The sequence below is a fragment of the Sander vitreus genome, chromosome 7 (assembly GCF_031162955.1).
Source record: "Sander vitreus isolate 19-12246 chromosome 7, sanVit1, whole genome shotgun sequence".
Taxonomy (NCBI): Eukaryota; Metazoa; Chordata; class Actinopteri; order Perciformes; family Percidae; genus Sander; species Sander vitreus.
Genome location: NC_135861.1, coordinates 28,688,936 through 28,706,768, shown reverse-complemented (window position 1 = coordinate 28,706,768; position 17,833 = coordinate 28,688,936). Strand labels below are relative to the sequence as shown.

The window sequence follows — 17,833 nt, the reverse complement described above, 5'->3', positions numbered from 1 at the left end:
GAGAGAGAGAGAGAGACAGAGAGAGAGAGAGAGAGAGAGAGAGAGAGAGAGAGAGAGAGAGAGAGAGAGAGAGAGAAAGAAATAGCTCGGAAGTTTCATTATAGGTTACATGAAATTTACTTAACACAGTTTACTAGACTTTCCTGTCCAGCAGTTCACTCTTTCTTCAGATTTGTGAAGGATTGCAGACCCAGACAGCTTTAAAATGTTTCTGTGGTCATGGTTAAGTTGACGTTTTAAACATGGAACATAGAGAATTCCATTGTTCCCCCTTTTCCATTTCCTCATGGAAATCTGCAGCATCTTCTGATGCTTGACTGAAAAGAAAAAATAGGCTGAATGAACAAGACCACTACATAGACTGACCCCAGTAGTCATGAGGACACATCGCATTCCATTGCAATAAAAGTTACATAAGGTAGCATCCGAGGAAAAAAGAGAATTCTGATATTTTGGATTTCTGTCGCACACGAAAATACAGATTCACTTTTTCATTTCCACACGGAACTTCATTAGTTACTTGTGTTGTGGAGGATGTCAACAAACACACACATAAGCACCTCAGGTCACTGAAACATACTGAAACATGGAACCATAAAGCCGCACACTGGAACTCTTAATCTCTGAATAAACCACATGTGTATAACAGTGCTGGTGACATGTCTTGCAGTTGCCTACGGCGTTTCACCTTCAACTGTCCACGCCATGCTACTTTAAATACCACAGCGACCTTACTCTAGTGTTGGCAAACAATCCGTGAGTAAATCTAATATACATGTCTGAGTCATGTGTGCTGTCAAGTGTATTAATAGTTTTGTCAGTTCAACAATGACTGGGTGGGAAAAGGCCCAGCCATGTCTGGTCTGTTGAGGTTCCCTTTTACTTTCTGTACAGATAATGAACGAAAACTTTGGGGAGGACTGAGTTTAAAGTTCAAACACCTTCAATCATCCAGCAACATAAACTTGCCCTGGTAGATGTTTGAACCTTTAGTAGCACCAACAGATCTGTATGTGCTTCATCTGGAGCAGGAATGCTACATTTTATACAGTAGATCATTGCTTTTGGTAATCTGCCCAATTACGTGGTGGTGTTTTCAGGTAGTCGAGAACACAGAAAAGCTCAAATCTATCCTGAATACATTTGCTTAAGTCAAGAAACAGGTAGTTGAAGCTGTTTTAACATGAACAAGTCCACATATTCCCCCAGGAGAGGAAGCATAAGCCAGCCAGAGGAGCCAAGTTAAACTAACATTACTGTTTCAGTGCCATGGATTGATGCCTGCTCTGGTGCTTCGAGTGTAGTGCTGTGCTTATAATATAGCTTCCAAAATATAGAATAAAAGAAACATATGATTGGATTTAGCAAAAACATTTCCCCTTTTGGACTTACCCAAACAGAGACTCAACTTTTCAGATTCCCAGCTATCTTAATATGTTAGCTGGTAGGCAGATCTTTCTGACCTTCAGACAGAGCTAGGCTAGCTGTTCCCCCCTGCTTCCTGTCTTTATGCTAAGCTAAGCTAACCTGCAGCTGGTTGTAGCTTCATTTTTGCCATACAGATAAAGAGTGGTATTAATCTTCTCATGTAACTCTCCGGCAAAAAAGCTAATTAAGTGTATTTCCCAAAATGTCTAACTTTGATATAACATATACCATATACTTCACACATAACACATGTGCACAGGAAGTAGGGGTGATTCGGGGCGGCTGCCGTTCTATAATTGTGGTTTATAACTGTTAAAAATCATTTCAGCCATTGAATTTTATACAAGAAACACCAATGTCGCCCAGTATTTAGTATGACATCATTATATACTGTAGACCCCCCCAGCTCTGACAGACTTCCTCCGTCCCTGACATAGAACTGATACCATCCAGTGAACATCATTTATTTTGTCTCAACCTAGAGTAAAACATCTTCACTATATTTCATGTGCTGAGTCTTCTGCATAGCCTCAGTGAATGCTCCCATGCTTACATCAGTCATGTCTGATCCAAGGCCATTCATAGGAAAATGTGTGTACTTGAGAGAGGGGAGGGGGGGGTAATCAGAGGGTCTGTTTGGGATTGAGACATGGATTAGTCTGAGTGAGGGAGCCTGTGCTAGACCGTTGGGGGAACAAGGTGACTGCAATGAGTATGTAAACCACAGCGGCCATAGCCTTCGTTTTGGGGGTAACCCAGATGTAAATTCCTCCACTGTTATGGAACTCTTATGCAACTCAAATTATGAATGAGTAAATGAATATGGCACATGCTTCAGAAAGGAAAAACGCCTGTGTCCAGACGGCCGAGTTTGCACTTCCGTCTTTTTTTTTTTCTTCAGAGAGTCCAATTTTTCCAAGTTCATGCAGTATTTTCCATCACTGTAAACACAGCTCATTGAGGTAGAGTTGTCTGGGTTAGAGTACTGCCCTGTTGCAGTTTTCCAAGTGTAACATGTGTGATTGAGCTTTTAAATCCAAGCAGTGGAACTTTGATATGGAAATGGTACATCGTATCGTGTCTCATGGAAATCTTTCCAAGGAAATTCAGGGGGCAAAGGGAAGCATGGACTTTTGCCTCCGTTTGGGTCTTTTGATCTGCTCTCTTACATGCCCAGGGACATTACCTCTGATTTAACTTTTAAAGTCGTGATAATATTTGGAGTTAAGCATTCATTCATTTTATATACTTCTTATCCCATTCAGAGTTGCCAGGGGGGCTGGTAACAGTCAGTTACAGAATCTTGATTAATTTTGATCAGCAGTGCCTAGTTTGACAGTTTGATCTTGCGGATTTGTCTCGTTTCCAGGCTAGTCTCTTACTTCATTGAAGCTTAAATATCTAAGTGAAGTAACAATAAGCAAAACACATTTTTGAGTGGAGGGAGACTTTAATATAAGCTGTGAGGTTGCAGATTACAGCCAACTGAATACCCCTCCCTGCCACCCCTCCCTTTCCAAGAGTGTAGGAGAAGTTACAATGGCCTTCAGGTAACGTAAAAACGTGAAAGGCTCTCTCTATAACCGGTGTTTAGTTTGGCCATTGTGGCCTACGGTAGAAACATGGCCGTGCAACATGGCGGACTCTGAGGAAGAGGACCGTAGGTGATTCTCCCTTGTGTCCCCGGCTCCTCCACTTGCATCCATTCCTCGTGTCTTAGTCCGTCCCACCAAGGAAGCATGCGAGAGAAGCGAGAAAATAATGGGAGGAGAGAGGAAACAAGGAAATGTGTTTTTAGAGGGATGAAATATCCTCTCCACTGAAACGTCACGTGAATTCGTCAGCTGTATGGGCGGCGTTATCAATCCTTTTAGCTGCACGGCTTCCAGGAACACTGCTCTTGTGTATCCTCGCTCATAGCTCCTCAGAGATCCCTCCTCGCTCATAGCTCCTCAGAGATCCCTCCTCGCTCATAGCTCCTCAGAGATCCCTCCTCGCTCATAGCTCCTCAGAGATCCCTCCTCCATCCTCAGGGCAGGAATACGAGCTTTGAGACGGCCTTCACGAAGGGGGACCAGAACAACTTCCGGTTCAAGCGAGGACCGAGGAGATATCAAATAAGGGAAGTGAGATGCACCTCCTGTTGTGCCTGATCTGCTCCAGAAACCCAATTTTATTTACGCATGTGCGTAGATGGTTGAGGTTAGGCATTGGCCTTGAATGGTTAAAGTCAAGATAGCCCATTGGTCTGGGAATAGTACCTATACAATTCAGGTTTCCGGTACGGATCGGGTAGTGACAGACCCGCTCCCTATGTACACATGAAGGGCTCATTCAAAGCTAACGAAAACACCATTCTTAGTTTCACGTGATTATACACTAATGAAAACATAATCATGAATATTATATTCAATTTTTGGCAATAGATCCCTCTAAAACCTACACACTTGTCCCTTGAAGGAGGCGTGGTACATAAAGCGGCATAATGAAATGTTGGTTGTGTTTCATAATTATCAATAGATGTTTAGGAAAGAAGCACTGTAGCTGAAGAGAGCGCTGCTGACAGGTTTTCAGTCGGGGCAGTGCTGGCATGTCATTGTGCAATAAGGAATGGTTTTTCCTTCCTGCCACAACTTGAGATCCCTGGAAAACATTTTCCTTCCTTCTCTGAATTGTATGAATGAACTAATATGTTCCATCAACATGGAAACTGCATACATCCACAAAACCGCCTTGTTAGGTAACAGGATTCTGATCGATACTTGAATGTTTGTAGAAATAATTCCAGTGGAAAAAGTGGGGGACCAGGTTTCCAAATCCGTCCTACAGTATTTCATAATTTCAACTGATACTCTCTGTATCTATTATCAGCACAATATGAATGCACAAAAGTCAATCGTAGGAAGTCAAAACAAAGTGGAACAAACGTATTCAGCTGAAAGAAAAGCTCAATCTCTTTCCATTGCCACTTCATTCATGACAACTGACTGTATGTCAGCCTCAATGATCGCAATTAATCACTTGTTGCACCATTTAAAAATGTTTTTAATCCAGTCTGTCTGAAAGGGATTTGGGCGGTTTTGTTCAGTGTCATTAGCGATCACAGGGAGAGGCAGGGAAACACATCTGCAGCCCTTCTTTAACAGTCATGGGTGCTAAGACTAATCAAAGCATTCCGGGCCCACACAGCTATAAATAGTGCCAGAGGAGGGTGTGTGTTCATGCTTTGCAATGGTTCTGTGATGGGCCTGTCATTGCCAAAAATCCAATGTTTACACAGAGCCATAACAGGGTGTAGTAAACACTTCATCTGCAAGATGTTCAATATTTGATGTAATCCATTGTGGGGTTTCTGTTATTCCAAAACAGCTCACTGCATCTAAGCACACAAGTTGTAATGTGGCATATAATCCTAGGAGCATTATGCAAATTACACTTATTGTGAGTTAGTTCATTAGGCCTTTTATCCAATCACATGTGACACGGGAAGCTCAGCTGACTTCGGGCCCAAACTGTGCAGCAGGAGTTCAGCGTTCTCTTCAGGAAACGGTCCAGCGCCGCCGTTGGTGTGGCCACTTTAGCCTAAAGGTTGGATATGGATCCCACGTGGTTCCATGCAGTGGTGGAATGTAACTAAGTACATTCATTGAAGTACTGTACTTAAGTACGAATGTTGATGTACTTGTACTTTACTTGAGATTTTTCTTTTCGTGCCACTTTCTCGTCCTACTCCGCTACATTTCAGAGAGAAATATTGTACATTTTACTCCTCTACATGAATCTGACAGCTTTAGTTACTTTACACATTAAGATTTTTGCACACAAAACACATGTAGTTTATAAAATACAATGTTTTATTATAATTTAAAGTACCCAAGTCCAGCTGAAATGATGAGACCATTAAACACACAACCGTTTGGATCGTTTCCAGTTTCTAAATGGGAGGATTTTTCTGCATCGAGTACTTTTACTTTTAATACTTTAGGTACATTTCCCTGATGATACTTACATACTTTTACTTAAGTAACACTTTCAATGCAGGACTTTTACTTGTAACAAATTCTTTTTTACAGTGTGGTATTAGTACTTTTACCTAAGTAAAGGATCTGAATACTTCTTCCACCACATGGTTCCACGCTATCATGAGTATTAAGTGCTGGAGTGAGGACCCTGGGACAGTTTGTGGTATACTCTGTAGCATTCATGCTAGTCTCTGCCTCTCTCGCTCTTGCACTGTTCCACTGGCAGCAGCGTGTAAGATGTTTCCAAGCTGGAAACAAATTCCTGTCTTGAAGTGCCAAAGATAAAATGCACCGACCTTGTGATAATTAGCCTGGATATATGTTACGCAACAGCTGTAAGCTACTTCTTTTTTGGGCTGAAAATCCCAACCTTGTGAAATGCAAAGTCAATTTGAAAACTTACTTTGACTGTGCAGGCAGCTATGTTGACTCTGGAGTGGAATTTCAGTTTTCATAGGCCTGATTAAGTTAAATGGTTTCTTTTAATGGTATAACTTACGCATTTAGGCAATGGAACAAGAAAAGAAGTTGGACATGCGCTGTAGCTTTAATCTGAACATGCAGTACTGAGGTGCTTGGCTGCATGTTGAAAAAAGGAAAATATTTTACGACTGAGATTTTAGTCCAACTAAAACCATCTCTGGGGTGAAACGCCATGTACACTTGGACACTTTTAGAACTTGTAACCTCCGTGGATAATTAACAAAGTTCCTTCAAAAGAAAAACTCAAATTAAGCATGGACATTGACTGCAAAGAGTGGAGTTATAACTTTTAGTGATTTAATAACCAGTTATTTCCTTTCTAATGAAGTCACATACTATTTTGTGTTACTCTGATTTTTTTTAAATTCCTGATTATGTTTAATGTCAAAGTTTGAGATTGTGGATTACCTGAGACATTTAGGATGTGACCGAGAGTGGAGAGTGAAAACCCAACAGCATGTCCAGGCTTCAGGGACTCCCTCCTCTGGTGAGAGAGTGCCAAACACCCAGGATCCTCCATCTGCCTGCACACTATGTTCTGCGTAACTCACACCTCATCATCACAAACTGCACTGAAGCCGAACACAACCATAATAACTAGAATTGCTTTTGCATACCAACGTAGATGATAGTTTCATTCCAATTCATTTCAATTTCCATGTATGGGGAATGTTCTGGAAAAAGAGAACTATTCTTATGGCAGCAGTACTACGCCCACATTACTTGGGCACCTTTTCATTTCATTGGGATTTAGTTTGAGGCCACAAAGCCATGTTAGGCCACAATAAGCTCAACTGGTTCCACTTTTATAATTCATTAAAAAGTTATTAAGTCACATTAAGTTCCATTATTACATTTTGTGGTCGTTTCACCAAATTATGTCAAAATCCTCAAAAATCCCATAATACAAATGACATGGTTATATAAATGAATCCCATGAAAAGGCCCAAACCAACAACGTATTGAAAAAAGTATTGCATTCATATCCAAAGCCTGATACATCTTATTCCTCTGTCCTAAAACAGATTTTTTTCCCCCCACAAACTCAAACACAATGAGCCCCTCTGTTGCACTGCGTGACATGTTCCTTCTTTACACACACTGTACTTTACTTACTTAAGCCAACGTACACCGTCCTGCTGGCCCAAACACTCCCTAGAGCACCAAATGTGGATAACTCCGCAGGTGAAAAAAGTCCACAACAAATGTACTATTTGCTCCTGTTTGAGTAATGCTTTTAATAAATAAAAGTATATGTGTTTAACCTGCTCTTAAAGAGTTTCCTCTTCAATGAATGGGCTTGGCGCCGGTCGCTACAGACAGGGTATGGAAAATCGGAAAGTATTGAGACAGAATAACACATTTTGGTGGTGATTTGTTGAAAAATATTTTTAAAAAGTGCCTTTTTCCAAGCGTTGTCTGAGGGGAGGCCCACAGTCTCAGGCTTTGAGCTGTTTGGATATGAAACCCTGTTAAAATGTTATGTATGGAAAATGAAAAATGGCACAAGAATAGAAAACATGAGATTTATTAATCATCATCACAACACTGACATCAACACAATTCTCCCTTTTTGTTTTGCTCATTTCAGTGCAATCAACACCATAAAATAACACATGTTAATAAATAATAATAATAAAAAAACAAGCAACTAAATCATTTTAGCCTAATGTTTTGCGATTCTATTACGACATAAAAAATAGACTTGATCGGTTGTACAAAACAAAATTCTGTGCAAACAGCGTACTGAATTCAGTAGGGATTAACAATGGAGTTGAACATATGAGAGAAATTATTACTTAGGACACCTGGTTTGACACATTAAGATGAATCAAGTCATATAAGAAAAGTTAATTCAAGTTTTACAACTAAATTGAAATCCTTTTTCAAAGTCATTTGAAATAAGTGAGAGAAAGAGTGTAGCCATGTTATTCTGTTAGTTGGTGATTATTTACAGTATCTCCACCAGTGAATTGAAATATGAGCTGTGGTATCATATCTGTTCTTTCTCTCAATGTGCAGTGCTGCTTATCGACAATGTTCGCGTTGGATTTTCACTGAAGGGGAGATTTGATCCCTTTTTTCTTGGATTAGACCACATGAAAGGGGGGCAGCTGAACTCGGGTCGCAGGGGTATTTTCACTTATGGCTTTAGGTCACTGTTACAGTGAGTCATCATGCAATGCTGGATGAAAAGCGTGGTCTGGTGCTGGCCTGCCGAGCAGCCACATGAGGGGCTGCCGGGAGCCCCGGCGGAAGGTTTCGGCTCCAAATAAACCAACGGTCCTTTTGTGGCTGTTTCGACCGCGCTCCACAAACACTAACAACCTCGACGTCCGTACCAAGAAAACAAAGACGGATTTAATACCAGACACCACGGGGTCATGCTAAAATAAACCACCACACCACCTCCGCCGCGTCGGGCTGGACCATTGCCGTGACGCACAAACAAATACACAAACTTGCAGACGTGTGTTTTATGCAAAGTCTACTCTAGCCAGTAGACTTTTTTTTTGTTGTTGTCTTTTTTTTGCCCTATACTGTAATTCTTAAACTCCAATTTTCAAAATCGGTTTGAGGAGAGTGTGAATCAAGTCCTGAGTGAGAATGCTACGGCTATTTCAGTGTCTAACAATGTTAACGCTTTGACTAATTTCAGATGGAACTGGAAACTGGAGAACATGTATTTCCAGCCCAAATGACACATCCACAGAGCCGAGTGAGAGACATCCAACTTTTCCAGTTACTGCCCTTGATATGATTTTTTGATATATTTTTTTTTTTTTGACATTATAAAACAAACCGGATCTGCATAATTTACTGAACTGATTCTGTTCCTTAATTGATCACATACTAGGCTAAATAGCAGCGTGTTTATACATGACATATTTACATTTCTGTTCAGGACGCTTTTTTTTATGCTCGGTTTAACTAACTACCAACCTACAATTCACTGCAGGTGTTTCTCCGCATAGAGAAATCATCAGTTAGTCTTTGCATCAAAACACGAGTAGCAAGCAACGCTGCTTTTAAACACAAACTCTCTCTTCTCAGTAAAGCAACCTGTCCCTGACAAAGTTGTCCGTCTTTCGCATTTCCGCGCGTTACTTTTCAGAACAAATTAAAGGGGATGAATCCATGTTTGACTCCTCTGGTCGAAGCGCAGGCTCTGCTGGATGAAGACAGGGGCGCCTTTCTGTTTCCCCAACAGTCTCCTTCTCAGTCTTTTAAGTGGTCAGCTTGGAGTAGCTGGGCGGGGAGAAGCGTCTGCGGAGGTACTTGAGGATGTAAAGAGGCAGACAGCTCACCAGCGTGATGACAGTCACCTTCCACAGGAACGATACCGTGGTGATGAAGTATACGTCTGGCGTGGACGAAGAGGCAAAGATCAGAATGGGGTTGTAGGATACAGACATATACATCACCTAGCATCACTTAACAGTTCTTAGTGGAAAAAGGCCTGGGGTTTTTTTTGGGACAATTCTCGTGTTTTAGTTTTATCATGTATCTGTAGCGCAACTCAATAGCAGTCCTTCCAGAAAAATGCGGAGTTGTTTTTTGTGATTGTTGCGGGCAAAACTCCTTGATTATGCGGCACGTTTTCTTAAAAAAAAATGCGATGGAATAATGCGGGATATTTATGCAATTTTATGCGACGAAATTGCGGGAACTTGCAAAAACCGCGGTTTCACCGTGGCTTCATCGCGGGGTTTGCAGCTTTGCGATGATGTTCACGTTGCGTAATTACGTCACTTCATAACGTTCCCATGGCAACAGGGGAAAATGGCTGCTCTTGTGTGAAGTAAACGCAACATTTTTCAACTTTCTGCTAAGATATATGGGACTTTTTTTGCAACAAAAATGCGGGGATTATGAAATCATGCAAGTCCCGCATATTTTGCGCGGAAATTGGCAATTTATGCAGCGAAGGTGTGGCGTATTTGAAAAAATGCGGCCCTCGCATAAATATATATGCGGACTTTGGCTGATTATGCATTGAATTGTATGATCACATAATCGCGTTTTTCTGGAGGGACTGCAATATCTTGTTAAATATAACAAGTCATGTAAAGGTTTGTTATGACACTGTGGACACCCCTCAAACAATATAGAGACAACTGCCCAACCTGTCGCTTTTGGGGGCTGTAAACAAGGAACCTTTAAAAGATAGGTTCCTTGGCTGTAACAGGAAGTATAATGTTGCCATGGAGAGGTCTTGTATTGCCAGACCTTTCTTCCACAGCGCTGCGGAGGAAGGTCTGGCTAGTCCACACATCATTCCGGGATGGGAGAGAAACGTGCTCTGGTTGATTGGCATTTCTTTTAAACCAATTACAATCGTCTTGGCCGGTGCTAAGCGCCGGATGGAGCCTCTGTGCCGCTGCAAAATAGCCATCGGGAAGGAACTTGTTTTGGTGGAACATGTGTACGTTCAAAAGTTGTTTTAGTCGTAACGGAAAAAACTCCGATTGGGCAGATAGTCTAGCTAGCTGTCTGGATTTACATCCAAACAATCCCGGAAATTAAACATCGTCGATATAGACTACTGAGACTGAGTTGAATTAGCTGTACGGTTTTTTTTGTGGCACCATTGAAAGTATGCCAAAGTAGTTATTAGCAGTTCCTGTTTGCAGTGTACCAATGGTGTCTACTGGATCACTTTGATACTGAAAAAAACCATGATTCTCCTCAGCAAGGTTCTGGGGCTATAATGAGTCTTTTTTTCTATGAAGCAGATTTATGGATGTTTATACAGACATTGGAAAGTAAAAATATGTGTCTGTGTGTTCAGATTTTACTGAGTTATGACTCAGAAAAGGAGTAAGAATGTTGACACACGAATTGCTGTGTCAGAGCTCCAACTGTTGATCGTCCAAACTGCAATAACTAACTTTTCGTCGTTTTTAGAACATTGGCATACACCTCTCTCAGAAAAATAAACCTTTACAGGGCCTTTCCCATTCCCCAGTTTGTGCATCCCCGAGTCCTCTCCTCCTCGTGTCTTAGTCCCGCCCACAGGAGATCTGACCTGAGGAGTTGAGGAAGAGCCCCGAGTTGAGTCGAGGAGGTACAAATTTGGGAATTGGGAAAAGCCCACAGTTTCAAACAAACGATGACAAATAAACAAAAACGTTGTTAAATGTCCAATTAACTGTGTGATCTGCACATGCAACAGAAGAATAGACTTCAAAATCTATTCCAGTCCGACGTCAAGAGGGAGGAAAAGTGTCCAAAAAAAGGGTACACTCGACCACATGCCAGTCATGATCCTCAGTGGTCGAGGTTGTAGGCTGAAAATACAACTCCACACCCCACATAAAGCTGAAAATAAAGGCTTGAAAAGCTCTTGGTCAGGGTATTGTATATGTCAGAAGTCTTAATATGGCACAACTAAAACTGGCTTATTTTTGTTTGTCCAATAGCCTGTCTGTAACATGCAGGCTGTAATAGAGCAATACAAGCACCAACCATCTTCTATGAAAGTTGTTTATTGGCGTACTCACACTTAGGCCCAGTTAAACCGTGCCCGAGCACGTTTGACCCCAAAGTCTGATTTGTTTGACTAGTGTGATCACTCCATACCATGCCCAATACCGTGGGCCAGGGCACAGTTCGGTTGGTCTCGGGAACGGTATGCATCAGTGTGAACGCTTAAAACGTGCCCGGGTCTGGTTCTTACTTTACAGATGAACGGGCATTGTAGTCGGCGAGTCCCGCTATGTAATGACGTGAGCGTGCTCTGGCCCTGAATGTTTTATTGCAGTGGGAGTGCAGGCCAGCGGGGAGGCGGGGGGACAATCATGCTCGGGCACGGTTGAAGGCAACTGGGCCAAGTGTGAGTATGCCCTATGTTTCAGTCTTCTAATGGCCATGAGTCTTTCTATCAAACACTAGGGTGAGTATTCATTTTGTGGCCACTGTTTCTACCACACACACCCTTTACGGAGACAAACACATGAAGCTTATCAGTCCACAGGAAACTAACAGGACTGTTGGCATTTCCCCTTTGATACTACGGCATGCATGAGCTGCGTCCACACTTTGCAAATGCACTCACCTTTAGCCTTCCTCATATCCAGCATACCGCAGCTAATTGCACCCCAGAGGCATAATATGAATAAGCAGGTCCACAGCACTGCTGACGCACTATTTCAAGGTCGGCAAAAGCACAATAACATCAATCAGGCTGCAGTGAAATGAATGCAGACTGCGTTTGTTTTCTTGTCTCAATGAAATAGCACTGCTACAGGCTCAGAGTCACCTTCTGTGTGGGTGAAAGATGAGTTTATGTGCGTGTGTTTGTGCTCGCTCACCAATGAACTCGTGCAGGAAGACGAGCGAGGCGACGTAGCAGGCCAGGCTCAGGAGCTCGCCCACTATCATGAGCCAGTGCCACGTCTGGATGGTGAGGGCCACCATCAGCAGCTCTGTCAGGATCAGAGAGGTGAAGGAAATGGCAACGATATGGACGAACTCGGACTCGAAGAGCAGCAACGCCCCGTACATGATGATGCTCCCTGTGGAGTTAAAAAAGGGCACAATCTGAGAACGAGACCAACGCTTCACAATAATTGAAGGCAACATTTAAGCATGTAATCCATGAACAACGTTTGGTCTGAAAAAGAGTGAGCGCCAAAAGTGATTGAAAATGCTATCCTGCAGGATCAGAATTATGGAGGAATAAAACGACGAAAGGCAGGAAACGGTCACCATAAGAGTCAAAAATATAAGAAACTTTTAAACGTTTCCTCCAATCAGTTAATGACATGAATTCAAACTTAATATTTTTCCATATTTTAGCTCCTTTTTTTCCTCGAGCAACATTTCCCATGGTCCTCATGCTATATGATAATGGCATGGGCGTGTCCAGAGCAGAGATTGGTCCGGGGTGTGTACCTGAAAAACAAGCTGCTAAACACACTGAGCAGTGAGCACCAGCTTTTCAACTAGCTACTTAGCTGCAGCTAACGTTCATCAGCTTCGTTTGTTGTTGTGTTATTTTCCCAGCAAAAAAGCTTAAGCTGCTGCTAGAGTTTATATTGTAGTACAAGGTCTGGATGATTAACATCACATCCACTAGCTGTGTAGTTTGATGAAAGTTAGCTGCAGCTAAGTAGCTAGCTGAAAAGGCTGGTGCTCAGTGTGTTTAGCTACAAATGTTTTTAACTGTTGTGAAACAGACCCAAATGCCCCGGACCAATCCCTGGACATAGGCTATCCTATTATCATATGAGCATGAGGAAATGGGAAATGTTGCATGGGGGGAAATAGGGAATAGATAAATAATGAATTTTGTGCCAAGTAGGGTTGGGCATCGTTTCGATTTGAACAATTCTGATTCCAAATCCGATTCTTCCTTTCGATTCCGGTTCTTATCTATTCTCGATTCTTTGAGTTGAAACGGGTCACATGCTTATTTCACAGATAAGAGGACAATTTTATTTTGTTCAATAGTGATGGACAGTTTTTACAGTTACCGGGCTTTTTCATCGTAAAATAAAGCCACACTTTAGAGCGCCGCTTCCTGTGCAACACAACAAGCGCCTGGAAGAACGGCAGCCGCTACGGAAACCAAAACTTGCGCGTGTTAAATTTGGAACCGATGATCAGATTCGAAATGATTCCAATAAAGACACAATTCCGTAAATTTTGTAATTTTTGAAACGATTCCAAGTTTGAACCGGTTCTAGTGCCCAGACAAAAAAATTACAAAAAGGCGCTGAAAAACACAGAGGATTAAAACGAATGAAGTTTCAATTTATTTTATCATGATTGGCGGTAAAGTACAAAAATCGTAAAAAAAATGTTTACCTCCATTTCAATAACTTGCAAACATATTTACTGATGTATTCAGTTATTGACTACCTTTAACTGAATGGGTTGCATGGAAGAAGTCTTGTATCTGAAAGTATTTAATCTCCTTGAACAAATAGGCGATACCAAGGTACAGAGCAGTCGTTTTGGAAACCAGGCCCCATTACATAAAAATATACAGTATCTAAACACCAGCCAATTCAATTCAACATTTATGTTTTTACAAGAATAGACAAAGGGTTTTGGAACATGGCTTAGTATGCCTCTAGATAAGATATGATTCATTTATTGTCTTTGCCCAGCACTCACATACAGTGAAACAAAGTGTTTCCTCTGCATTTAACCCTTCCTATACACTATCCACGAACCCGAGGAGAACATGCAAACCCCACACAGAAACCCAGGGATCGGACACAGTACCTTCTTACTGTGAGAAGACTCACACTGTACCACCGTGCCGCCACTTTTTCACTGCAAATGGCCCATGTTGGAAAGTGACGTAACCCACACTTACATAAACTCCTCTAGAAATTAAGAAGAACGTGTGTGGGCTGTTAAAGAGTAATGTGTCACTTGGAGCTGGGTATCGTTTCGGTACCGGTACCTGGAATTCGATACCAGTTTCTGAAACGATCATTTTTTCACTTTATAAAATTAATTTTAAGAAAAAGAAATTACATTTTGCATTACGCTCCTTTACAACTATGTGAAGCACACTGTAGTCAAGCCTCTCAAAATACAACACCTGTGTCGCCGGGTTAGCTCAGTTGGTAGAGCAGGCGCACATACATAGAGCTTTACTCCTCGACGCAGCGGCCGCAGGTTCGACTCTGACCTGCGGCCCTTTGCTGCGTGTCATTCCCCTTCTCTCTCCCCTTTCATGTCTTCATCTGTCCTGTGGAAGTAAAGGCCTAAAATGCCCAAAAGAATAATCTTAAAAAAAATACAATACCTGTGAGCCTCGTTTCTGTGATTAACGTAGAGTTTTTCCTGCATGCCTCCTCAACGTGTAACGCTAGACAGCCAATCACCAGCATGATTAGACCTTGGTAGAAGCATTCTGCATGCTTATTGGCTCACTGACGCTGATGAGATTTAGTCCTTAGGTATTAAAATATGGTATTGAATGTCAAGGCATTCTTCAATACTTTGAAGGCAATTCGGTCAGTGCCTAAAGAGTACAGATGTTCGGTACCCAGCCCTATGTGTCAGTGTCACGAAGCAGAGTAAGATACCTTCCTTGTTTGTCAGGGTTTGATTTGTCTGTCTGTCCAATCTTTACACTGGTGCCTGATCCGATGCCTTGACCGCCAGGTGGTCTGAAATACTGTTTGAATGCTCCAATATCATGACTGCTGACATGTATATATGTACTGTACAGTTAAGGGATGCCTCTATGATTCAGTATGTTAGCACTGTGTGCGCAACACCGTGTACTGTGATTTATTTTGGTTACGAGTGTATCTCTCTCCAACGGCTGCAGTTATTGACTGTGATTATCAGCAGTTTGTGAAAACTCTTCCTCACCTTGATAGATACTTATTAGGACCCATATTAGAAATGTCTTGAAAGATAGCGGTCGGCCCTGTGGAAAGAAAGACAACACATTATATTTACCATTTTCCATTTATGTTTCTGTGTGTTATATGTGGCTGCACTGTGGCAGTTAGTGTGTTATCGTTCATGAAATACCTTCAAGAGGTCTTTGTATAATTCTGGGTATAACATGGCAACCTCTGACTTAACATCTTTGTCCAACACCAGGGAGAAGACAGGGAACATGGTGTAAATAGTGGAGTAGCTGAAACAGACAAATGCATGTGCCCTCAGTGTGAGGAATATTATATTATTATATCTAGATAAAATGGCATATTTCATGGTTAGACTCAGCAGTGAATTGCATCAGTCCGGTCAAGACTTTCACATTTTCCCCTTCTCACATTTCAACAGAGCTTTAACACAGAGGAAATGCCAGGGAGACAAGGCAGCCAAATGCTCACTTGATAAGTCATAGCCATACAAAGTGTGTATCTCACCCAATAATTAGGAATCCTTGGTAGAGTGGGACTGAAGCAAAGTAGAAAACAGAGGAAAAGACCGCCTAGGGAAACACAAAAACGAAGAAAAGACAAAGTCAGTCAGTCTTCTTTTCATCTTCAAATGAAATCTTCTCAATGCTCAAATGGCATAACAGGAGCATCACTTTCAAAAGTCAATTTACATCAGAGAAATGACAGGAAATGAAGGAGACAGCATGAATCTGGCCACACAAATCACAGCGTAACCATATTTTGACTAATCAATGGGCTTAATCCCACACATAAAATGCAACATCTCAATAATAATTCTATTGCAGTGCTACTGCCGAAGAAAATGAAACCTCACTGACTAATTCTAGCACGTGTCTTGAACGTATGGATGTTACCCATATTAACCTGTCAACTAGTCCGCCTGCCATCCTGGCGGGCCCAAACCAGACAGGTCACAGCTGCGGCTGTGGTTGGTGTTAATGCGAGACATGTGGAGGACGGCCTCCCTAAAACCCCAAAGTCCATGATGAAGTGAGTCATGGGATGTCCCTGCATGGCGGGGGCTGAGGTTGGACTGGGACATGGGAACTGGACTGGGGACAATGTCGGGTGTGTGTGTGGGGGCCAGCTCAGAAGGGCACCACAAGCCGACTCCTCTGAGTCAACGTGCACCCCGCCCTTCCATGACCACCCCTGAACCTTCTCACTGCCTCCAAACCCAATCATTCACATTTAGATGTTAGGTGTTGTGGATAAACAACACCCATATCTCCCTGCCTGAACTTTAAAGGGATAGTTCAGATTCTTTTGAAGTGGGGTTGTATGAGGTACTTAGCCATAGTCAGAGTTAAACATAACATGCTGACTTTACATACAAGGAGCAAAACATTAAGTCACATGCTCAGTCTTCAGTATACAGCCATCTCATATTAGCACACTGTTAACTAAATGTACTGTACAGCTCACTAAATCAATGCAACATCACTGACATCAATGTGTTTACAACATAGACTGTAAATATTAATGGACAGAGCATGTGTGACATCACCCATTGGTTTGTGGAGATCTGCTATGAGTCGTGGAGTTTGCCGTTACTGGCGCAGCCATCTTGGTTGCGGATGTGACGATTTTAGACGTGAGGGAGGAGCCATAGACTGTTGGGCGGTATCTGACTGTGACGTTAGCTGAGAGTTGGCAACGCTGCTTACACTCTACGTTACGTTACACACTTTCATTGGCAATCTGGATGCAACTGCTGCTGAAAGCTAGCCTACATAATTCGAGGTAAGATTTAGCTTCGCTACGTTTTAAATATATCTTTGTCCCATAGTTATATTACATATAAGACAGGCCGTGAATAGTCAATCACATCATAGCCACACCCCACCGCTTTATCGTCGATTTTAAAATCAACGAGACCATAATTCAAAAAATGAACATCATTCTGTGTTGCAGAAGACTTCAAACTAGCGATTGAGACCATAAACTCATTATGAAAATGTTTACTGAGGTAATAAATCAAGTGAGAAGTGGGTCACTTTCTCATAGACTTCTACAGAAACAGAACTCCTTTTGCAACCGCACGTGTCGCCCCCTGCTGGAATTCAGATAGAATGCAGGTTTAAGGCACTTCCGCATTTGCAGCACTTCGCTGAACCGGATGCTTTGTCCATTAATATGATACAGTCTATGGTTTGCAAGCATTTCACGTCATTTTAAGATTATTTCCCAGGTGAGCAGCATCGCTAAGTAGTGGGAAAGGGGAAAAAATGTTACACTGCATTGAGTGTCTGTTAGAGTAGTTTAGATTCAAACTACAAGTGATTGAAGCATCTAAGGTTTGATATCTTAGAAACAAACATAGTTTATACAGAACAGAAAAAGTGAATTGGTGATTGAATGAAATCAAATCTCAATCCTCATTTTGTGCTCATATGAATGGAGGATTTACTGTTAATTCAGACACTGGACTATATTATCTAGATTTATAGTAATGCATCCTATTCAGTGAATAGAACAACCGTTTTGTTTACTCTACATCAATTTAAAAACGGA

General features: G+C 41.8%; 1 protein-coding gene across 1 annotated transcript in view; it reads right to left on the bottom strand.

The window, feature by feature from the left end:
• Positions 1-7,445: 7,445 nt before the first annotated feature.
• The window catches only part of atp9a (ATPase phospholipid transporting 9A), a 49,204-nt gene continuing 38,816 nt past the window's right edge, over positions 7,446-17,833 (bottom strand). The window contains exons 24-28 of the mRNA XM_078255817.1: positions 15,785-15,849; positions 15,441-15,549; positions 15,276-15,333; positions 12,248-12,451; positions 7,446-9,297 (exon numbers count right to left, since the gene is read on the bottom strand). Of these exons, the coding sequence (XP_078111943.1) occupies positions 9,161-9,297; positions 12,248-12,451; positions 15,276-15,333; positions 15,441-15,549; positions 15,785-15,849 (573 nt within the window). The 3' untranslated portion in view covers positions 7,446-9,160. The remainder of the gene's footprint in view (positions 9,298-12,247; positions 12,452-15,275; positions 15,334-15,440; positions 15,550-15,784; positions 15,850-17,833) is intronic.